The 24,989-nt window shown below is 42.2% G+C and overlaps 1 protein-coding gene across 2 annotated transcripts; it reads right to left on the bottom strand.

Annotated features, from left to right (window-relative positions):
- Nucleotides 1–1,434: 1,434 nt before the first annotated feature.
- On the bottom strand, nt 1,435–23,834 carry dspa (desmoplakin a). 2 transcript variants are annotated; one of them, XM_080503894.1, is made up of 24 exons: nt 23,409–23,834; nt 22,119–22,203; nt 21,483–21,601; nt 20,639–20,783; nt 17,211–17,336; nt 17,045–17,104; nt 16,784–16,951; nt 16,585–16,689; nt 15,487–15,582; nt 15,268–15,393; nt 14,993–15,145; nt 14,255–14,409; nt 14,042–14,168; nt 13,779–13,965; nt 12,619–12,872; nt 12,003–12,184; nt 11,781–11,919; nt 10,516–10,709; nt 10,191–10,353; nt 9,359–9,442; nt 9,152–9,259; nt 8,898–8,996; nt 5,680–7,494; nt 1,435–5,170 (listed from the first exon to the last, which is right to left on the bottom strand). In XM_080503894.1, exons 1-24 carry the CDS (start codon nt 23,675–23,677, stop codon nt 1,991–1,993), a joined length of 8,139 nt encoding a protein of 2,712 aa, XP_080360020.1. In that variant the 5' UTR covers nt 23,678–23,834; the 3' UTR covers nt 1,435–1,990. The 2 variants fall into 2 exon arrangements, with proteins under 2 accessions (XP_080360020.1, XP_080360021.1); XM_080503895.1 differs by having other exon boundaries at nt 6,997–7,494.
- Nucleotides 23,835–24,989: the final 1,155 nt, after the last annotated feature.

Raw genomic sequence — 24,989 nt, 5'->3', positions numbered from 1 at the left:
CAATACCCCCCCTTTAACATGGAGGCTCCATCGCGAAATGCACAGTATAGCATATAAATGTAATTATAAGGAACACCTTTACGCATTACGCATTCATAAGTCATCTGGTAAATCTATTCATATGGCGTTTGAATGCACAGTGCGTAATATTTCAAGCTTGGAGCTCTTAATGAACCCAAATATAAATTTTATTATGACGTTTTTGGGGGGGTACATTTGTAGTAATTGTGAATTTAGAGCTAAACTTATTTCAAATCATCCTTTAAATGTCCATTATGTCATTTGTTTTAGCTTAAATCGTTTAACAACACCTTAATTACAGACAGAAAACAAGATACAAATCGAATTTAAAGCATTTAAAAATGCATTTGTAACAATTTTGTAATATGTCCAGCTTAAACTATCATGATCAAATAAGATGTGAATTTTCTTTTAAGGTATTCAAATGTATAATATGGGATTATTTTAGATGAAAGCATTTAAATGTACCCAAAAGACACCTTTAAATCAGATAGTAATTAATTATAAAGCATTTCACTGTGTATTTTGTAAGATCATTAGTTTAAAACTTTTAAAAATCATTCTAATTGCATAATCAAACCAGGTATAACTCTAATTATAAAGCATTTAAATGTACATTGGTGACATTTTTGTAATATTAGTGCAAGGCAATCAAAGCTGCATTTTCAAGTAATGTTCATAATGAGATATGTGAAATTACAAGCAAATATATTTTATTCAACAGTTGCCTTTCATAACTCGTTGGACATAATAATAATAATAATAATAATAATAATAATAATAATAACAACAATAATAACAATAATACATTTCAAAAATGTAAAATGTCTTAAGTTAATTAATTGTATTTTGATTCATTCTTAGCTTCAGCATACTTTTGTGAAAACCAGAAATTACAAATACATTACTACAAGTATGTGATTTTACTGATATTTATGTACAATTAACATTGTTCCAATATTTCGGTTTGATTTTTGATTTAATTTCACCAATGACCTAAGATTACATACATTTTTTTTAACTTTGAGTCTGTATTCTATGTGATCAAATTGATAAAGAAATCTACTTATGTTGTCTCATGCAAGCGTTTGTATTATTGATGGTAATTTGTAGTTATGGTTGATTCATTCTTGAATTCATCAAGCAATATGCAGAGTGTACATTATTTGAGTATAACTCACAAAATTTGAGCATAACTCAAATTTACAGAAAAAAGAAAGGTTCCAGACATGAAGTGCTTGATTTGTGATTATATTTGTACTTACATCTATAATGTCAGAATTAGTTATTTTAAAGTAGTAAATGTCCTGCAAATATCAAACTACTGTAAATGTGCCTTTTAAACTGCCATGGTAAAATGTGCTGTCATAGTAATTCTATTCATTCTAAAGTGTGAATAAGCAAACAGATGCATGACGTTTATTACAATTTTATTTGAAATCACTCAAGCGTAACAGTTTATTGGCAAAGAAATTGAATATTAAAGCTACACCTCAGCAACCATAATTAAAAATATGTAAAAAAAACAAAAAAACAACAACACAAGATTCAAGCTGAAAAAGATAGGACAAAAAATAGCTCAACTACTTTTGACTTTTGAGACCATTTCCAAATTCAACATGCACTCAAACGGTGATATTATCCAATAAAAATAATTCAGACAGAGTAAGTATAAATGCTGAAATGATCCAGATATACATTTCCACCTCTTTCAGTTAAACTTGTATTATTTTACAGATTTTGACATTGAACAATGACAAATATAATCATATCTCTGTTGCATCATGAAAAGTATTCAATTACATTTTGTTAACTGCATTTAGATTGAGTTAAAAACAACAAAAAAAGAAACCCTCCCAAATCTTCTAATAAGCATTAAACAAAAACAGAATGTTAAAAAAAAGAAGTCAAAAAGCACAGGAACTAAGAGTAATAGTGTGATTCTATGCTGTGCATTAGCAGTGGGTTACTAACTATAAGTGGTACTGCTGGAGGAGATGTTGTAGTTGTAGGTGGAGGTGTAATCCACGCTGCCCCTACGAGATCCGCTCCTGGATCCGGCCCTGGATCCGGAGCGAGAGCCTGGGTTGGAGACGTTGTAAGGGCTGCTGATTCCTTTGGAGGAAATGGAGGAGGCCTGCAGCATCTTCATGCCGTTGCTCTCCTCCACCATGCAGCTGTCCATGGCCTCTTTGTAGGAGATCTTCAGTTTGGTCTTGGGGCAGGTCAGGTTCTTCTGGTGGTTGCGGGCGTCCTGAAGCTTCTGGGCCGCTCTCCCGTCCACCCAGCCTCTGCGGATTGCCTCTTCGATGGTGATGCGGCGGCCATTGTCGGGGTTCACCAGGCCTCCTGTGACGTACTGGAATTCTAAAAATCTCTGGCCGGCCTCGTAGGGCAGCCACATCTCCTTCACTGCCTCGGCGGAAGACATCTTCCTCTTCGTCTTCACATCCTCAAAACCAACAAAAGCTTTCTGGGCGGGTTTCAGCTTGCTGGCTAAGCTGTCATCGATGATGCTCTGGTGGACAGCGTCCTGCAGTGACAACCTCTCACCGGTGGCTGGGTTGATGATGCCGCCTGTGCATGCCTGGGCCTCCAGCAGCCTCTGCGCTGTGATCGTGTCCACAATGCCTCTTCTGAGCCCTTCATTAATGGTTATCTTCTCCAGGGTCTCCGTATCAAAGATGGCCCCAACGGGGCCCTGGTCATCAAACATCTCGGGGGGAGAGACTGTGATGGAGATACTGCTGAAGCGTTTACGGACAGTGGGAGAAGACGGTGTTGCCTGCGTGGGGCTGCTGCACCTCACCATGTCATCAACGTTGCTGGCTGCGATGTTCAGCTCGCTGCTGGTGTGGCTGGTGATCTGGTCAGCGAACTGGGTCAGGGAAATTGTTCCAGCCCGATACTGATCGAAGGAGTTTTTCTTAATTATCCCGCGATCCATGCAGTCCTGAATGTCATACTGAGTTCCGGTTTTCCTATCGACAATCACCAAGCGCGCTGAGCCGTCAGGCCCCGTGATTGTGATCTCCTCCCACTCACACTCTTGCTCCGACAAGTCAAGGAACGTGTCGTAGTCGATGAGCTCTCGGTGATAAGCCTCCCGCACGGACATCTCCAGTCCAGTGTCTGGGTCGACAATCACCACCCGCCTCTTACGGAGAACGTTGGTACGGCTCTCTGATGATTGTTGGGGCTTCTTTTTGTCTCTGAGCGGAAGGAGTATCAGGCCTGTCTTGCTGTCTGTCATGCACCTCTCCTTAAGCTGGAGATATGTCAGGTTCTCCTTTGTATTGGGGTCAAAGAACCCTTTGGTGTCATCTCCTTCATAGGTTAAGATCTCATTCATTTCCTCATCAAAATATCCCCTTTTATAAGCGACAGCGACATCAATACGGTGGCTCTCCTTGGGGTCAATAATGCCTCCACTGGCGATCTGGGCTTCGAGCAGCCGGATCCCATGACCTTTCTCAATAAGATCTTTCTCAATGGCCTGGAAGAGGGAGATTATCTTTCCTGTGGAGGGATCAGTGTATCCTGTTACTGCCTTCTCTGCAGACATCAACTTAGCCTTAAACTCCTTTCCTATCAGGCCTCTGTGTGCAGCTTCTTCCACTGTCAAGAAGACATTGTTGACTGGGTCAACAATGAAGCCAGAGGCAGCTTGGGCTTCCAGAAGCTCCAGGGTGGTCCCTCTCATGAGCAGACCATTCTTCATTGCCTGATATAAAGGCAATATTCTATCGTTGGCCTCGTCGTAGATTCCTGCAATGCAGGTGGAGCCATAGAGGTAGGACTTCAGCTTGTCTTCAATTTCTTTGCTGGTGAGATTCTCCAGGTCAGCTTTGTTCAAAAGTTCAGAATCAATGAGTTGGTCGACAGTGACCTCCCCACGCAGACCCTTAAATGTCATGGGCTTTCCTGGACCGCGGAGCAGAAGCAAGCCAGACACAGGCTCTGCCACACACTGCTTGCGAAGGTCCTGATAACTTATCTTCTCTCCTGATACTGGTTCCAGATAGCAGGCAGGTTTTTTGTTCAGGGCCCAGTAAAGATCCTCATCGATGAGCTTGCGATCCAAGGCCAGGTCTTTGGGAAGGAACACGCTCAGAGCCGGATCCAAAATGCCTCCAACGGACTCCTGGGCTTGCAGCAAACGGAGAGCCACGTCTTTGTTCACGCGGCCGAGTTTGCAAGCCTGACCCACGGAAAGCACTTTACCGCTGTATGGATCTTTGAAGCCTATGCTAGCGGCCTCAGCTGTCACCAGTGTATCCCTATCTTCCGTGTCTACAATTCCTCTGGAGGAGGCTGTGTCCACTGACATCTTCTCATAGTATGTGGGGTCAATTATGTGACCTGTTGCTGCTTGAGCCTCGAGGAGCATAAGGGCACTCTCCGGGCTGATGAGGTTCCTGTTCTTTGCTTCGGTGAAGGGCATTTTGCCTTGGCCGGCCGATGTCATTCCAGCAACGACTCCGGTACCCTTCAGATGGAGCTGGATGTCCTGTGAGACTTCACTCACGGTCTTTCTCCCCTTGAGAAGATCTTCCAGCGTAGATTTACTGATGATGCCGCAGTCACAGAGCTGGTGGGCCGTCACTTTGTGGCGTACCCCATCGAATAGGAGCTTGGACGGGTCGATTGTGGGGACTTTCTCCTCTGTTTGAGTTTGCCTATTTAGGGTGCTGGGTCTCTGCTTCAGTCTCTGTATCTCCCGCTCCAGCGAATCTCTAATGTGAGCCATCTCCAACGCCTCCTTCTCGGCCAGGGTCAGACGGCTCTTGTACCTTTCGTCGATGGTCTTGACTTCCCTTGTGAGCCTCTCGATCTCGGTCTTCAAGGAGAGCCTCTCCCGGTCGATCCTGTCCCTGTCCGATTCGCACTGCCTAACCTGGACATCTTTAATGTCATACTGGCTCTTGATGAGGTTGAACTCTTTGAGGACTGAATTTTTTTCATCGAGCAGGCGCTGTTTGTTGCGGAGCTCGGCCTCCAGTGTCATCTTGATGCGACTGAGCTCCTCCTCCAGCCGCTGGTATCGGCTCTTCTCCTGCTCGAACAGTTTGAGCTTGGATAGCAAGCTATCCCTTTCCATCACCACCTCGGTGTATTGGCTTTGGGACTCATGCACCATCATGGATGTCTGTGGCGGGGAAAAAAAGAGGAATCATTAGATGCAAAACATTTAAAATATAGATACAGTATGAATAAATACAGTGTGTATGAAATAACACAACATATGATAAGGAAATACAATATCATGTTGTTTTATTTGTGAGAACGACACGATATTGTATGTATACACAAAACTGTGTGTATACACTTTCCCAGCTTGTTAGTGCTCAGTTAAGTGATGATTGTTAATGTGGTGTGATTGAAGTTCAGTGGGACACACTCGGTGTCCCGCTGAATTTCGGACGATGATTGATAAGCACGACTAAGCAGAGAAAGCATTTGTGAGTCACTGAAAGTCATGCAGACCTCCAAACCCAAAGCTACAACAAGTCATCTGGAGTGATGTCAGGATAGAGCACGGCTACTTGGGAATCAGAGGTCGGTCTGAGTTCGCATGCAGCAACTCATGCAAGCAGAAGCAGCAGTGTGAATTAGCCGTGTCATGAGGTGATGATCCTTCAATGTTGTCAGAAGTACCTCAATCGACTGCTTTTGGAATTTGTCTATTTCCAACTTAAGCTTTTCTCTCTCTTTGGTCAGGTCATTGATGAGAGCCTGCAGCTCCATCATCCTCTTGTTGCTCGTCTGGAGCTGGACGTGCAAGGCCGCCATCTGAGTGGCGCTCTCTCCATCCATGGTGTCTCTGCTCAGCCTCAGGTCATCCCGTTCCTGTCGGACTCCCCTCAGCTCCTCCTCCAGCTTCAGCCTCTCCTTCGTCAGTTTCTGGGTGAGGCTCTGCAGCTTCTCGGTCTCTGTGGTGTACTCGTTCAGCTGGCGGCTCTTCTCTTCGATGGTCTTGTACAGGCTATCGTTGCGTTGGTTGAGCTCCTGAATTTGTCCCTCCTTCTGCTGCAGTTTTTGCTTGAGCGCCTTCAGCTCCGCCATCACCGCCGCCAGCTCATCTTTTGTCGCTTTGTGATCTCTCACACTTTTGTCCAGAGCCTCCTGGAGAGCCATGAGGTCCATCTCGTACCTCCTCCCGGAGTTGCTGGCCTCCAGCTGGACGGATTTCATAGTAGTGATTGTTGTAGTGTGTTCCCTGCAAGTGATGGTCAGCTTCTCCAGCTCGGCCTCCAGACGCTTCCTACGAGTGAAGTCCTCCTGCGCCGCCTTCTTCTGCTTGTCCAGCTCGGCCCCAGCACGATCCAGAGAGCTCTCCAGTTCCCGGATGCGGCTCTGCATCCTGGCGGAACTCTGCTCAGCCTTGCTCTTCTCACTGGTCTGCTTCTCCAGCTCCACCCGGGTGATGCGAATCTCCTGCTCTGACACTTTGAGCCTATTGATCGTTTCCAGATAGGAGGCGTTCTTTGTCGTCAGGTCTGCTTCGGCCTGTTTCAGATGATTGATTTCCAGTTCAAGGGCTCTCCTCTTCTTCCCTTCTTCCTCCAGGTTGAATGTGAGGACGCTGATCTGCCGGGCTTTCTCTTGGTTGCTTTTGTTGACCTCTTTCAGGCTGAGATCATTCTCGTCTCTCTGCTGCATAAGCGATCGGAGCTGCACCTCCAGCTCGGTGCGCACCCTGGTCTCCTTCACCACCGAGACCCTCTGCTGGTTGACCTCCTCCTCTGCCCGGCTCTTCTGGTCCTCCATGTGACTGACGGCCAGCCTCAGCCTCCTCAGCTCTTCCTCCAGGTCCTTCTTCTCGGCGGTGAGTCTGTCGAGCTGCAGCCTCAGCTCGGACACGTCGCCTTCCCGCTGCTGCGACGCTTTCAGGATGGTGGTCTTGGTGACGTGGACCGCTGTCTCGTGTGTCTGCTTAAGCTGATTAATCTCCTGGGTGCACTGTGCTCTTACCTTTGAGATATCAGTCTCTGCATTTCTTCGACGTCCCGCCTCCTCCTCTAGCAGTAACTTCAGCCTCTCCAGCTCACGTTCCTTGTCCTTCACGGCCTTCTCTAAATCAATCTTCATCCAGTTGAGCTCCTCCAGTTCTTTCTGCCTGCGGCGAACCGCCGCCTCATACTCTTCCTGCTGGCTGGTGTAACGCTCTTCGGCCAGCCTTCTCTTCCTCTTTTCCTCCTCCAGCTGGTATTTGATGCGGGTCAGTTGGTCATTCAGGTCTTGAAGCTGCCCGTGTGTGTTTTCCAGGCTCTCCTTGGCAGCGGTGGCTTGTATTGCTGTGGTCCTCTTCACTTCCTCAAATGAAATGAGTTGCTCTTTGGACTGAGAGAGGTCCATCCTGTAACGCGCCAGTTCATCCTCAAGGGACCTATATTTGTGACCACGATCCTGCAGCTCCTCCTTCAGACGCCTCAGTTCCTCTTCCAGCATCTCGATCTTTGTGTTCCTCATCTACGGAGAACAACAAGAACAAAAGGTTATCTCTTTTCCATACTTTCAGACACAGTTTTATGAATGACGAGTACTAACCTGCAACTGATTGCTGATAGTGATTACTAATACAAGTACTTAATTTATATTTGATAGGCGAAACAATATGAGAAGGATAAGCGTCGCCACCTCCACTACAGTATGCATAGTGCAGTAGATAGATGCTATGCGTATATCGTAGATTTCAGACGGAGGGACCAAGCTAACTGTTAATGAGTGATCACTCATACTTTAATCACGTAGTTTGTAGCATGTAGCATCGTTGGTGTGCGAGCCCATCGAAACTCTTTAGCATATAGCACGGCTCGGCCCTTCTGGACTCACTGAGCAGTTAAACTAATGAGCGACATCGGGCTAACTCAGCTGGTGATTAAATTGCTGGTGTTGCACGAACTATCTTTCACCTCCTCCATATTTTGGCAGAATATAATTAATAATTTTTTATTTTTTCGTCATTTTCATTCATATTGAAGAAACAGACGACGTCACATGTAATACTTGTTGGGTTGTATTCGGGACCTTTTGCGCGTACGAGTACTCCACACTGCAGACCTCATGTGGCCCGTTAGCTTCACTTGATTGGCCCTCAGGGAAATCCTCAATATTAAAATATTGGTTGCATCTAGGACTTTGGCTATTAGAGCTAGCTGTTGTTACCTCTCAATAGGAGTTGCACAGTGGCAAAGGAAACATGGTTAATGAAAAAAAATATATCGTTTTTATTTATTTACTTACTGGACTCAAAATTTTGAAAAATGGAATCATGAAAAAAGTGACGCAGCGCAATAGTAGCTTGTAAAAAATTGTGCTTAAAAGACACTCAATCAAGAGATATTTCTTTTTGACCAAAACTCAATAGTAGTCCTAATTATTCATGTGGTCCATTAGGAAAATTAGTTGCCCACCACTTCCATACAATAACGGACCCAATACTAGTACCGGTGCATCCCCACTTTTAGACAAAAAAAACTGCTCATTTCATGTTAAATACACCGTTTATATTTGCTAATGCTTTCATTAAAATAATATTAACGAGCCCATGAATTGAAAAAGAACATTTCCGAGTTTTTTCTTTTGTCTGTGGAAGAACTGTTCTTTTACCTTGTGAACCTATGTGAAATTATTGAGAAAATAATCAAATATTTTGTAATTATAAGCCGTCCTTTTCTCTTCCTGTAAGACAGTGTGAAATCTCTGATGACTCATCGTGCACTTTGAGTGTGCAGCCAATAGAAATGTTTTATATTTTAAGCCCCGCCCCCTTCCAGTGCAACTTGTTGACCGGTGATTTGTAAAAATGTTAAGTAGATAAACAACAAACCTCAATACGACATTTTCATAAATTCTGCAAATCTATTGTTTACCTTCAGCTCTTCCATGTTCTTCAGCAACTCCCCCAGAAACTTGTAGTAGTCACTGGAGCGGGTAAGAAGCTCAATGTAGCGGGTCTGCAGCTCAGTAGACTGATGGGGAGAACACATATGTCAATGTTGACGGCACAAGCTTTAAATTAATCTTGATATTGCAAGTGATTTAAATGATATAGCAAGATGCCATAATAACGAATGTATACCCATGAAATGTACGGTTGCCTGAACTATTAAACCAGTGGACCTACCTCTTGTCTGACTACAGAAGCAGGGGACTGCAGCATTGTTCTCTTGATGGGGATATTTAGCAGCGTCTCCAGGCCTGAACTGTAGGAGGCCAGCTGCATCTCGTAGTCCTGAAGTTCACACAGAACACAGATTGTGCGTCAGCACAGGCAACGTGCACTTTAAACCGTGTATCTGTCTGCTACAGCGAATCCAAACAGTCCACCAACCTTTATGGAGCCGGCACAAGTGTCTGCATTTTTCTGCACATCCTCCACTTTCTCCTTCTTTCCTTTGATTTCAGTGTGAAGAACCTGTGCAAGACAAAAGGGTTGATTAAAAAAAAAAGAGAGATTTAACCTGATAAAAGTCTATCTGGTCAACAATTACTCTTAGTATTATATCAACGGTGCATATAGTCATATTTTTCATCAAAAATAGTAATAAACAACCTGAAAAAAGCTACCAAAGTTGAGATGTCAAGTAGCAATCTTTGCAATACCACTTGAGGAATCTCAGTTGAAACTCTGGGCGACTCACTACTGCCCCCCGGTGTACAAAAGTGACATTACTTAATGTACGACTACTACGACTGTAATGCTTTAAAAAAATGCCTCAGTGGTGAATTTAACAGAACATCGCAACATATAAAACTGACATTTTTGTAACCCACATTTTCTGCTGTATAATTATATCAGATCCACAACTTCACTAACTGCTCAATGCTCTGCATTTCAGGCTAGTGGCCACTTGTTTATCTGTTGAGATTTGTGATTAATATTTAGAAGCTAAAACACCTTCAGAATCATCGAAAAACTTCCTTCAGAGCATATTTCTACAAATTCTCCCCACTATATAGTTCTAATACTCAAGCTAATAACAATAAGGTATCCCATTGTTCTGCACGTCAGTGCTGCAATGTGTCTCCCCTCTAGTGGACGGATTAGGAACATCAGTTATTTTATGACCCCAAAAAAACCCAATGTCATTTTAACTTCATGCAAAATCCTCCTGCAGCCGGATTGGCGGATATAATTTGTGGTAGAAGAAAGATTTTCATGCCTTCTGCTGGTTGAGGTGGTCCATGAGAGTCTGGATGTCACCGAGCTTCGCCGCCTGAAGCGTGTCCTGGCGCTTCCTGGCATTGTCTATCCACTGATCCAGGGAAACGCTGCCTTTCTGATAGTGCTGCAGCTGCTTTTCCTGCTTCTCCATGTCCCACACTCTGCAGGGGAAAAGAATGAGAGGAAGGGGAAAGGGATGAAAGGATGTTTTCGTTTTGTTTTGTTTTTTTAGAGCTGTTTATCACCAGCGACGAATGTAGGACGTGGAGGAATATTGATTAAAGGTCTCCTCGGGTGAGAGGAAGCATTGAGCACAGACGTACCTGCTGTCGATCTGAGTTTGGATGCGACGCCAGCGGTCAGACAACTGGTTCACCAGGTCTGAGTACTTGTTCAGATCGATGTCGCACTTGTGGAAAGAGTCCGAGATCTGTCCGTTCCAGTGTACGGCTTTGGACAACTCTGATTCCATGTTTGTCAGCAGGTCTCTTTTCTGCTCCAGCTCGCTTTTCATTTGCTTTAATTTGGAAACACACAGAAATAAGAGCGTCTTCAACATGCTGCACAGGGTGTTTGGAATGTTTCCTCTCAGAAAGCCACCCCCCCCCCCCCCCCCCCCCCCCAAACTCTTACACGTACGCAGGCTTTATTCCACGCTAAGTCGTACTTCTTTCTTGAAATATAATACTGTAAAGCTTTTAGCAGATTTCTCTAGAAGACTTCTCTAGAAGATTGTATTACATATCATTTAACCCAAACATGATTTATTAACATTTAGATGAATGTTGAATGAACTTTATGAGTTTGGAGGAAACAGAAAGTTGCCAAATATAGCCTAATAAAGAGTAGAAGCACCGTAAATGTCACTGTTGTTTACTGTTACTTTTGGACCTGACTTGCAACAGAAACAGTTCTGCTTTATTGAAACTAGCTGGTGGATGAAAATGCTGGCATGTAACAGCTGATTTGTATCTGATTTGTTAGAGCCCGATAGGTAACAACCCCAACTGTTATCAAATACAATGTAATTAAACTGGTTAATAATGTAACAAAAGTGCTGAGCCCAAACTGTAAATACGAACATTTAATAAAACCCAAAATGTAATAACTGGTCAATAATGTGACATGATGCTGAGCCCAAAATGTAAATATTTTCCCCTAATACTGTAGTAATTTGATTACATCATAAAGTGAGTCAAGGATTTCATGGTTTGGACTTGAGTTTGAACTGCTTCAATCTGAATAACATTGAAAGAATGAGTTCTAAACGTTAGGACTGTTTTTGTTTATACACATATCAATATAAAGTTTATTGCCTTTATGTATGATTACTGCTGCCCAAGTCATTTATAGTCTTCCATTCTCTATAATCTATATAATCTATTTTTTCCGATCATCTGTCATCATTAACCACATTAAGATCACATATCATTTCTTGTTAAATGTTTTTACATTGTTCACCAGTTATTACATTTTAGGCTGTATTACATTATATTTCATAACAATTTGGGTCGATAATCTGGAGAACAAGAGAATGACAAGAAGGCAAATGAGATAACGGTATTAAATAGAATTATGTGTCTCAAACCTTGAGCACGCTGCGGTAGTTTTCCACTTCTCGCACGTCCAGTGAGCTGGTCTCTTTCTCGGTCAGCCGGGCCTCGTGGACCTTCACGATGTCCTCGACCTGCATGAGGCTCTGCAGGAGGCCCTTCAGTGCCGACAGCCTGCGGGCGGACACATCGTCATGGCAACGAACACACAGCAGCCAAAAAAGAACATTTCCAATCGCCAACGTGACGGTATGAACCTCTGGATGTAGGCCGCGTAGAGACCCTGCAGACCGCCCAGCTTCAGGTTGATGATCTCCAGCTCCGAGCGGAGGAACCTGGCTTGCTCGGAGTCCGGAGGAATCCCCTCCAGCTGCTTGATGATCTTCTCCCGCAGGCGCAGGTACTCGTCGTGAATGGAGTCCAGGTCATGGTGCACATCCTGGAAAACAGCACGACGCCAAAAAAGTGGTTTGATTGGAGTTTTTTTTTTTTTTTTTTTTTTTGCCAAATTCATTCAGATTTCAGTTGTACATTAAAGGATTTAGTAAATGTAGAAGTTATAGAGTTCAAAGAGAACTTGTCCACTTTTGAATTTTCCTCTTTGATAAGGCTTTTAGGACCATTTTCTTCGATGTGCTGCTCTACGTTTAGACTCCTGGGAGACTTTATTAAACACATTCAATATTCACACCTTGGTCCACTTACCCAGTAATACTGCTGCAGCTTAAGACTGAGACCTACTAATGGTTGTCATTTCCGTCATACTTCAAACCAGATTTCATTAACTTCTTGTCACTCTCATTCCTGTTTTCCCACTTTTTTTTTCTTCCCCTCTTCAGCCTATCAAAACCCAAAGCAAGGATTCGTTCCTACCTGCAGATTCTGGATGTGCACAGAGCACTCGTGAATGCTGTTCTCCCCCAGGGGGAGGTGGAGGTGTCTGGTGAGGCCGGACTCGGCCAGCTCCAGCCTGCGTCGGAGCTCCTGCAGGCTGCTGAGCAGAGTGAGGCTGAGGGTGGAGGCCGGCGGTGGAGCAGTGACTTTGACTGTGGTGGTCTTGGGGACCTTGGTGGGCTTGACGGTGGTGGTGTCCGTCTTCACCACCGTTTCTTCCACTTGCTTGGTTGCTGAGCAAATTGATAGAATACACGTGAATAATTGAAAACTGCGATCGTGAGGGGGTTCAGTGTCTTGCCTAATAAATCTCTGCAGTTTCCTGGTGAAATGATTCCACAATGTGGCGTAGTGGTTCGCACTTCAGCACACACAGTAGAGTTTGCATGTGAAGCTGCAGAATTTCTCTACAAACGTAAGTCTCATGGCATGCATGCGCAGACTTTTGGTTGTTAAAAAGGGACTAAAAACATTTCTGTTTTGCAGCTCGTATTGATTTTCATTGCTATGTTTTTTTTTTTAAGTGTTCTTACCGATTTCACTGCCGTTTCTTAAATGTTTTAAATTGCTGCTTTTGGTTTATATTATTGTTTTTAGCACTTTCAGATTCACAAATGTAAAGTGCAATACAAATCAAATGCATTATTATTATCACTATTATTATTATTTCTATTATTAATGCATCTCAGGCTCTGTTTACATGACCTTTCAAGTGACGACACAACCATTTTGAGTTTTCAAGATATTTTTGAAAATTGGTAAGTTGAAAACAATTTATGCTGTTTGTTTTTGTAACGAAACGACATGACAGACGACCAAGTTAGTATCTATTACGGAGGACTCTGAAGTACAAAATTACAAAGTACCAAGGGAACTTGGGACTGCGAGTCATCTCACGTCCCCTCGTGCAAAAGAACGATTTACTTTGGCTGCGGCCATTTTCAAAAGGGTTTCTTTTTCAATGACCCCACCGTTGTCGTTTTAAATGGCTAAAACGCAAAGAAAGTTTTGTGTTTATACATGAACACGTCGAGCAAACGGGGCTTTAATGTGGACTCGTCTCACACCAATACTGCAGTAATCCAGAAAAGAACTCTAAACAGAAGCGACCTGACCTAAATGAGACGTTGGTCACTCACTGTAGGACGGTAACTGGACGATCAGCGTGTCGTAGTGGGTCTGGGCCTGGTCGACGTGGCCCTGAATGGTTCTCTTGTCGTCGTCCCCGAACAGTTCGGAGCCCTGACTGGTGCGCAGGAACTCCTGGTAGTGAGTGTCCAGCCTCTTCAAGATGCTGCGGTACTCTTCAGGACGCATCTTGGACAGCTGGAGAAGGGGAGAGGAGTTTAGCTGAAGACGAACTCAAAGGGGTTTTTAACGCGTTTCCTCGTTAACGTCTCACCATGCTCAGGGTGAGAGAGTTGACGTAGGTGATGTCTTTGACGCAGTACTGCCAGGAGATGAGACTCTTGATGTTGATGTAGAGCTGATTCCAGATGGCCATGATGGCGTCGTAATACTGCTCATTCCTGCACGGAGCCGAGGCGAGGCCGTGAGTCAAATCGCCCATAAATCCAACTTAAACGAACCACGTTTGATATTTTTTTTCACTCACTTGTTGGCGAGGCCGATGCTGAGCGGGTTGGGAGGCGGGATGAGCAGACACACCGAGGGGATCATCATGTCCAGACCGCCGGGTCCCGTCACCAGCCACTTGCTGCGCTGAGAGTTGTCCTTCAGGATTCCCTCGTTCCCTTTGAATATGCCTTTCTGTAAACGGCAACAAAATTCAATGGACTGTGTGTATGGATCACTGAAGACTAGAGTATTTTATTTCTCATCAGCGCACAAGAAATTAAATGGTTACCACCTCTGCCATGAATGCACCATGAGTATTAGCGCGAGTGAATATTTTTTTCGTTCTTTTTTTTTTTTTAACCTTTATTTATGAAATAACAAACAATACTAGTGCTAGTGAACTGTAGCCTGCAAGTGAGAGTGGTGCATTCAGGGACAGGGTTTGTTTTTGTTTAATTTAACCTTTATTTAACAGAAAAAAAAACTGTTGAGATCGACATCTTTTTTTTTTTTTACAGGATTGTCCTGCAGCACACGTCACATTATCAGATTTCTAAGATAAAATCAGATTTTTAAAGTTTTTTTGGAGCCTGATGCTTTAAAAAACGAAGAAGAAAAAATACTTGAGGCATAAAAATATGCTTAACTGAAGATTCAAGTTGTTTAAAAAAAAAAAAGTGTATATTGGAGACATTAAAACCCAGTGTGTATAAACGGATTTGTAAGTGTAAATTGGTGTAGAAGTGAGAGGCGGAGGTCCTCCAGTTCATCCCACCTGGTCCTGTTTGAAGTCACACAACGCCTGGACGATGACCGGGCTGGAGCTCTTCTCCTCGGGGTTCCGGGGCTTCAGCCTGACGATGGACTTCGACTTGCTGACCAGACTTTGCACCTGCCTCTTGTTCTCCATGATGCGAGCTTTCTCTTTCTGCAAAGAGAAAAGGTATAAGAGTCTCTGGGGGGGGTAGATTATTGGCAACAAGGCGCAGAAGGTTGCACGCAAGCAGTCTGAAGAGCGTCTCTTTCTGAACAGGCGGAGTGCGATCGTACCTCCAGATGCTTCAGCAGCTCGCTCAGGTTCTCCAGCGGAGTGTTTTTGTCGCAGGTGAATTTGTTGCGGATGGTCTCGTGCTGCTTCTGCAGCTTCGCGTACGTCTCGTTGGCGTCCTTGAAGAACTGAAGACAGGAGCAGAGACTTTTGTTTTTGACACGCAGTGCTGATTTTATTCTATTTTTATTTGTTTTCAGGAGAGTAAAGGTGAGACTTACCTGGCTGTAGGCGGAATTCTCCTTTAGATGCACGTGGATGCATTTCGTGATCTGGAGGAGCCAGCTCCACTGAGTCTGCAACGTGTCCATGTAGGCCTGCGAACACAAAGACAGTCAGACTTTAAAAAAAAAAAAAATAATTTAATCACATTTTAGGAGTTTTAATGCCACTAGAACCAAAAAGAAATCATTAATTGTGGAGCAAAACAGCAAGAATTCCAATTGAATCCTTAAAGGAATAATAATAATTGTTATTCTAATTATAATAAAATGAGAATAACAAGAAAAGCCAACAGAATAGAATAGCATAATATAGAATAGAATAGAAAAAAGAATGATCATAACAAATAGAAAAAGGAATCAATGTTTAAATGTATTATAATAATGACAATTCTTTCTTCCTCTGTTGAGACTAAGCATGAATATTTTAGGCATTCATGTATGGAGGATAATAAAAACCGTATGTAAAATAAAATAATTTACTAATTTTTCACATTAATTGCTTGGTGAATCGAACATATATTCATAGATTTCTTTATTTTGGATCCATTTATTCACAAATGCATCTATTTAATCAGATTTAAACAAACAAGCAAACAAAAATATTAGAATAAGTTGGTGACATGACTATCAAATGACATTAAAATAAATTAATGCATAACCTTTTCTATACCTGAGTACTTATTTTCTCCTTTCATTTATTCATTTGGCTTTAATTATTTCATCCAACCTTCACACCGATGTTGGATTACACGTTTTGTTTCTCTCAAAATGCTTTGGTTTTATATTTCAAATGGAAGCCGCCTGTTGGTGATGCTGCATGTTTTACTGTCACATAAACGACCCCTTGTAGAAAACTAATAATCTATACTCTCTAATGCCTCAGCAGCAACAGCCGTGAACAAATTCATTAATATACTTGTCAAATTTTCAAACAAAATCTTGTGAAAGCTTATAAACTGACTTATCTGTGAGCTTATTCGGTTGTAAAAGTTGCAGATTACTGCCTTGTTTTGACGTGACACACCAACATTTAATATGTTCAGGCAACATATTAAATGAGTTACTTCTGGTGACAAGGAGCTTTCAGGAACTCACCTCGATCTTATCGGAGGCGGGGTGGTTGTTGCTCAGGAGGCCGTCGGCCTTCACCTTCAGCTTGTTCAGGTCTTTCTCCTTCTCCTCCAGGTCTCTCATCAGCCTCTGTTCAGGAGGAAAACGCCGCACCACAGTCAGGAAAAATCCACACCTTTCAGTCACTCCACGTCAGCACAACGGGGGAAGGCGAGCTCCTCACAGAATAGGCCTCTTGCTTGCGGGGGATGTACTGGTCGATGTTTTTGTCCCCCCAGTCGAACACCAGCTCCTCCTCCTCCTTCTCGTTCACCCACATGATGGCCCGGGAGATCTCCTCGATGATGGCCTGGAGGTCCCTCAGCTGGTCCGTGCGCTGGTGCGATATTTTCTGCAACACAGTGGAAGGGAAATTTACGATATATTAAAAAAAAACAAAAACAAGAAGTCTAATTAAAGATTTGAGTGTGAAGATGGTTCCTACCTGCAGGCCGTCCCACTCCTGCTCCAGGATGGACAGGTTGTACTTGTCGCCCCGTCCGGTCTAAAACAGGAGGTACGTTTTTAATCAGTTTATCACAGAATATCACAATAAAATGCACCTATATAGCGAGGGGAACGTGCGGACGACGGGGAAGAAGAGACGTTACCAGCTCGTCCCTGGCCCGGTCCACCTCCGTGCTCCTGGAGATGGAGCTCTTGTATTTGTTGTGGCTGAAGATCTGCTTCTCGATGGTTTCACCGTCGTCGCCCCACGGAGCCGTCTCGATCATGCGCTGCAACAAACAGCTCAGAGTTATTACGTCGGTTATTACGTTATTACAGCCATGGAGAAATAGGGACAATTAAAAAAAATATATATATAATTCGATTTTTTTCTCAAATAAGTAAAACAATTTATTTTGAAAAATAGATCATTAGTTAAAAAGACCAAATAAATTAAATTTAAAAAATTGTTGGGGAAAAAAGTATCTCAGACTGAAAAATTAAAAACAGATAGAGTTTGAGATCATTAAAACCAGACTTAAAATTATTTAAACTAATATGAAAAAAACAATTATCTAATTGCATAAAGAATTTGAAAAAAAATCTGAATTATATAATTAGATTAAATTAAAAAAAAAAATTATTAAGTAAACATTTAATTGTACAGACATAATTAAAAACTATATGTATTAAACTCATTGGTAATTATCTAATTAGATTTTTTTTAATTAAACAAATAATTGGATAATTATCTATTTTCAAAAAGGATTAAAAAAAGTATTTCAATTGAAGCATCTAAGTTAATTTAAAACCTTTTTTATTTTTTAGACAAGACATCAAAACCATAATTGATCATGATTCATTTTCTCAATCATCATCTTGAGGCTGCCTGAATCGATAATACTACAAACTGCACTTTAAAACCAATTTCTACTTTTTTAAATGAAAACATCATCTTACAGAACATTTTGCTGATTTCCTGCATGATGCATTTTAAACTGACTGTGACGTATTTCTGCACATTATTCTTTCGTACAACTTCACTTTATAAGTAATTTTGCTTTTAATTTTCAAAAATAAACAACTTTCTGATTTAGTCCCTGCTGGTGTCCGATGTCCCGGGCGTGTCCTCCAGGTGTCAGCATACCATCACTGAGCTTTTTAGCCTCTCAGGAAAACTATTCCAAGTATTCTCCCTCCTCTTGTTTTGCCTTGATAGGAGCTCTGCCAGCAGCTCTAACCTGACCCCGCCCCTCCGCCTCTCTCCCTTCTCTTCCTTCCCCAAGCTTTTGTTCTCTCTCTTTTTTTTCTTCCTTTTCCCCTCTACGAAGCTACGGAAAAGCCCCCCCCCCCCCCCCCCCAAGCCAAATTCGAGGTCAATGGAGGTGGCGAGGCACGTCAGAGGCATGTTGGGAGTTTGTGAGCAAAAAAAAGAAAAAACAAACAAAAAGTGTGGAAAGGTGTTTGTGTGTACTAATGAGTGAAATGAGGGCGAGGCCGAGAGCGGCGACAGGGCGACAGGGTGTGTTCCCACCGCCGCGCTGGGCCCCGAGCGGCCGGTAACCCGCTGAGTCAGCGTCAGATGTCACACGGCTTCACTTCTTCTGGTTTCTTCTTGTCTGCGCTCTGTTTCTTCTTTTGTTTCAGTCCTTCTGCACCCCTCTTCTCTCCCTCTCTCCCACTCCAGGATCAGGTTTTAGAAGCACGTACAGATGGTTTCAGTTACTCGGCGGTGTGTGTGTGTGTGTGTAGGGGGTGGGTTCAGACCGAGTGATAACACAAGTGGATCTTTCTCTGCTTAAAAAAAAAAAAAGAAAAACCTTTGTGCACCACTGCACCCGCATCAACGTGCACGCACACGCAGGTTTAATTCTGCAGCCTGGGAAAACCAGTCTGAGGGCGAAAGATTCACCCTCGGAGTCAGTGAACGCAACACAACGGAAACCTGAAGCTGGTTTGAATAAGTGACTTGGATTAAAGCACCAAACGCAAACCGCCTTTATAATTTCTTTTTTTTACCATTAGAGATGATTTTTCATTTAAATGTTTTCACCGATTGTCAAATTTCTCATAAAACTAAACGAAGCAGACACATTGACTTTAAGTGTGGGGGGGGGGGAATACCCATTTTTGTCTTATTTAACTTGATTATGATATCACATCTTCAAAAATTAAACATATATTGGACTAGTACCATTATTTAATACCTGATACATTCTCATTACCAGAATACATTCATTTAAAATATATAAATAAAAATAAAGAGGAAAATTTTTTTACTTTTTACAATTGAATTAGCTTGTTTTTTTTATCACTTTAATGCAGAAAAAACAAGCCACACACGTTTCCCCGACTTAAAAAACTCATTCATTCAATTCAAGGGGTATAATCACCTAAATTTGATCAGATTAACAAGGACAATATTTAAAAAAAAATACTACCTCACATTTGTGCAGGTTTAAATATTAAGAATGGGAAAATGGCTTGTATACAGTTGAAATTGAACACATCAGATGAGAATATCTTTGTTTATTTTAATAAGTAACATTCTAAATACAGCGTAGTATAGGGTCATAAAAGTACAATTTTCTTATACATTATCGATTAGATTAATAGAACAAATTTTTATCTGTTAATGTTAATAACTAAATTCCTTTCCTTAACAGGGAAAACTACACATTTTATCTAAATTTAATGATGATAAACTTACGAAAAACGTCCTATTTTACATACTACTTGCACTCAATGTATCACCTGAATTATAGCACCGTCACTTTAAGAAAAAAGTACTTTACTAAAACTAATACCGTAATGATCTCAGTAATTTAAAGGAGTGATTCAGATTTTACAGATAAATGATCTCAGACATGAAACGCATTCAATGAAGACGGGATAAAAACAACAAAAAACTAACGCTGGTGTACCTTGATGTACACGCCAATACATGAATACACATGCAGGTTTGATTATTCCGCTTAAAATGACTCAGCAAAGGATCAAAGTTTCCATTGAACTCAGTGTGTGATGGCGTCAGCTAATGCATCCGATGGGAAAGTAGAGAAACTGGATTTAATTGTGATCAGACCTGGTTAATTACCCACTGGCACCCAGTAGACTCCTGTTTTTCAGTTATTCGTCTCTCGAGCCTGCAAAGTGTCTCGTTCTGGTTTTATCTCAGGCGACCTCGTTGGGGGGTCTCAGACACAGTCTTTGGTTGGGAAAACCACACTTTATGTCATATTTACCTTTTTGTATGCATTTCTTTTTAACCTATTCTTTTGTTTTACCCATTTTCTAACCTTTATTACACTTTTACCTACTAGCATCCTTTTTTTTTGCATTATTTCAAAAAATAACAACCCATTATAACATCACTTAAGTGAATCATCTTTTTTTTTAATTAAATTTGGTGTCATTTCTGCTGTTAGAAATCCCCCAAATGGGAAAACATTACTGTAAAATGACGATTTAGTTTAATTTTTAGCAAGATGAATTAAACTGTAAACAGAAAAACTTATCTTGTTAAAGTTCCTCCATCACACTTTCTATTTGTTGTCGTTTTTTTTGTTTGTTTGTTTTTTCCTGGTCTCACCTTCTGCTGGGATATCCATCCCATGGCGTCAGTGAAGACCCTCCCTCCATCCAGCGAGCCCACGCTGCTCCTCTTGCGTCTCAGGGTCACGGTGCCCATGAGTTGCTGTTGGAGACCGGCGTGCATGTGCTGCAGCTGCTCGACGCTATGGAGACGCAGGAGAAGGACGGGAAACACTCAGTTCTCCAACAAAGGAAGCAGACGGCGTTAAAAAAAAACCCACAAAAACTATACACAAGTGGATGTAAACACACACAGAGGACCACCGACTCCTCAAAGCTACTGGAAGTAGGATTATGTGTTTTGGACATATTCTAGTAGATGATGAAACAAGATTGTTCTTTGTTTAAATTATGTGTGGTTTTTTTTAACATGAAAAGTAAAATCCAAGTAAAGTGATCTTCGATCCTTAGATCCTCTGTATAAACTGGAGTGAGTGTTTGATTGGTTACATGCAGTCTTAGCTTCCAGTTCTATCTGGTGCTTGGGAACACTGATGGATTATGGGTATTGTAGTATTTGGTGTTTTGAAATCCTGAATGAAACACAATAAAGATAACAAGTGATTTATTTATTTTTTGTCGTATGTTTGAATTTAAGAAGATTCTCTCACATTATTTGAATTATTCATGTTCCGGGGAATTTAAAAAAAATCATTTTTACTTCAATACGACGTACATTTGTGTAAAGATACTAAATTGAATTGGAATTCTTGATTTCACAGTTTAAATTAAGTTGATTTGACTCCTCAATTATTTTTCTCTGGTTCTGCCGCCTGCACTCAACATACAGTTGAAATATGAAATGTTTAAAAAAACAAATTTAAAACCCGACTTCTTCTTACTTTCTGAAAACGTCGTTGGGCACGCGCAGCTGCTGCAGCTCTCGGCCGCAGGTCTTCAGCTGCTCGATGGTCTCGGCGCTCATCATCAGCATCCGCTCAGCTTCTCCGGCCGGGCCGCCCTGGAACGCAGCACAAACACAAAACCACCTTGTCACTTCCTGCCGAGGCCGGGACCCCGCTCTGAGGTCGCCAGATTACAGTTACATGTGCCAAATATACGTGGAACAGATCGTGGACACGGCCTAACGCTTCTGTAAGATCATGTGTTCGGGCGTGTCCTCGCGTGTTTGTCTTCATTGGGATGTTTTAGCAAAATTATGGGGGAAAAAAATAAATTTTTACATGTGTGTGTCTAAATAGATACTGTTTTAATTACACATCCACAGGTAGGTACTGGAATACATGAATGAACGAGTTGGACAGTTTAATAGCATTATGCTATTATTGATTGTCTAATAAAATCTGTAGGTTTTCATTCACTATAAAAATAAAGCTGCTATTTGTTTTCACTCTGCCAAGTACTTTCCAAAGATCTAAAACCAACAAAGCATGGCAGTCATCTTGTTGTTGTTGTGTGAGTGTGTGTGTGTGTGTGTGTGTTCGTACAGGAGTGAAAGTGTGTTCAGCTGTACTCACGCTCTGAGAAATCATTTTGGCCCTCTGCAGAAAATCCTGACACTGGTTTGTGAGGACTACACTTTTCTGCTGGATGGCCATGACACTGCAGAGGAAAACGAGCAAGAAAGAGGAATTTATTAACCAGAAAACGTCCAATTTAAAGACGAAATGACGAAGACGATGATGTAAGGAAACAACAACTCTGCAAAGAAAATATACTGGAAAAACTTGAGTGAATGTAATGAAACTAGAAGTAAATGTCGAGAATCTTGGAGGTTTTTAATTTCAGTGAAGTAAAAATTCAATGTATGATTTACCGTAAAAGTTGTCATGTCCATAAATAAATCACATCAAAACTATTTTCCTTTAAGTTATGTACAAATATTACATATCAGTCAGTTTTATGTCCATTTCTGAGAGCTAATAGCAGTGAATTAAACTGAATTAACTGTGTATCATTTTCTAAATACGAGGTTATTCGGACTTCTTCCACCTGGAAATAAGCAAAATGTGAAAGTCAGACACTGTACGTGGAGTCAATGCGTCACTAAACCGGTATAAATACTTGTCAATGATTGCTGAGTCTCACTCGAGTGAAAAGTGAAAATGTCTGCTCAATGCTTCTTGCAACAAATTCCCAGTCAAGCGAGAAAGTTAAGGATCAACCATTTAACAAGTTATTTTAACACAAAGTCATTCAGCGTGTAACTTCAGTTTGTGGGTCAACAAAAGGTCACCAGCTTGTAAAAGATTAACCCCCCCTGACTTCTGCTGTAAACTCCCCCAACGTATTATCATATTCCGGATTACATTTCAACTTTTCAGCAAAAAAAAAAACAACAAGTCAGAGGCTGACATCACACCGAATCAAGGGCGTACGTGTTTTGTGAGTAAGGGAATTGTGTAACAAATCAGTGAAACTGCTTGAATACACATGGAGAGAGAGAAATGAGGGGGGAGGGAAAGAAAAAAGAAAAACTCTCTGGGATTCATTGGAAGTGACGAAAGGTCGGTTTCACAAAGTCGTGTAGGCCCGCGGCGCAATTACAACAACACTCCCAGTCTGACGTGTGCCTGTGCTGAGCGTGCAGCGGCATTTACTGGAACCTGCTCCGAAGCGTTTTTGTGCGTAATTTACGAAGACGCGCGTAATTATCCAAAACACACGCAGAGCGCGTTCCAATCTTCCTATCGGGATCAACCCTGCTTTTCACCTATGTTCACGTGGAATCATACACATTTACTTCCGATCAGACTCATCCAGAAGCAACAGGTGTCTTTTTATTCCTTTCTCCTGTGCGCGCTCACCTCATTCCGCCACCGCCGCCACCGCCGCCTCCTCCTCCGGCGCCGATCACACTGTGCGCCCTTTGGGGAAGCATCCCCCCGCCCTGCATCGAGGTCTTGGAGAAGCTGCTGTAGCTGTATCCACCTCCGTCCCCCATCGCGTACTCCCCGGAGAAGCCGTTCCCACCGACGAACACGTCGCCGCTGCTCCGGTAACTCGACAGATCCGGCCGGGAGTTGCTCCTCTGACCCATGGTGGCCAGCTTCGACGAGGACCCGTACATACTCATTTTGGCTGAGCCGCTTAATACCCCCGATGACAGGTTTTCCGTTCGCTCTTTTCTTTTACGCTGGTGTAGTTTCTACCCCCCCCAAAGTCTCTCCGTGCTGAGCTGTGCTGTCTGGACAGCGGACAGACCGTGCGTCTCTCCCCGCCCCGTCTCCTGTTGCGCAGATAATGGGCTCTGCTGTGAATAGACGGAAGTTGGCCGCTTTTGGAGAGAAACCACACCTTGTTGTGTTTACGAAACACTCATACTGCTTTGCAGGGGAGGTTACTGTCATTTTGTTCTGACTGTCCAGGCAGTCTGGGAGGTGCTGTTGCAAGCAGGTGGGAAGAAAGCCTGACCCCCCCCCCCCCCCCGCCCCCCCAAAAAAACAAAAAACTGCTAGAGTGCGTCAATTCTACTCATTGTCAAGTGACTGCAGTGTTGCTGAACAAAGTTTTCAAAGTATTTATTCAAAGCTACTTTTAAAAACACGTTTAGATAAGATAAGATACCAACGTTTCTCAGACAAACAAAGTGTGTTTACAGTTTTCCTTTTTCACCTAAACAACCAATCATTTGGAGTCCACGTTGCTTTTTCTACTGTGGAATAATCCACTCTTGTGTTCGGACAGCAATTTAAATCATCAATTAAGACCATAATGACCAACTACAATAAATAAAATCTGTCTCTGCAGGAGAGGGAAGAATACCAAGATGTTTATAGAAACTGCTCAATGTAAACATAACTGTAATGAAACCTAAAACAAACAATGTTTTGATCTCACTGCAATAATATAACGCTTTTAAAAAGTGTCTTCTTGTTTAATCACTATGCCTTTTAACATTTTTAAACTTTTTATTTCTGTAGTGCTTTTACACTGTAACAAATACACTTGTATGTGTTTGATGCCAAAGGAAGCAGCGCCTGCATTTTCATTATGTAACTTCTATAATGACAAATAAAGTATTCTATTCTATTATGAAGGAACAACAAGCAGAGAGTTAATATAAACGATCATATTAAACATATCAACTCAGTAGTATGCTAACTGGACAGGAGATCATTTAGCCTTAAAGAGGGCCAAAGGGCTCACAGTAATCTCATAGCAATCTCCAGTTCAGCCTTCTTGAGGTGGAAAGGGACTCAGTTTGCCTGGATGTCTGAGCTGAAGCACCTTTTCTGTATTTCTTTCAACAGTCAGCAGTTCTCCTGTTTGCTTGCAGACAGCAGCAGTGGGAGTGTCCCAGCTTTGAAAAGTGAAAGGGGAGTGGGAATGACCAGGAGACAGAGCAGGGAGTGTCACTCACACCCCTACCACTGGAAGTAAAAATG

This window comes from Blennius ocellaris (assembly GCF_963422515.1).
Source record: "Blennius ocellaris genome assembly, chromosome: 10".
NCBI lineage: Eukaryota > Metazoa > Chordata > Actinopteri > Blenniiformes > Blenniidae > Blennius > Blennius ocellaris.
This window is presented reverse-complemented; position numbering and strand designations above follow the sequence as displayed.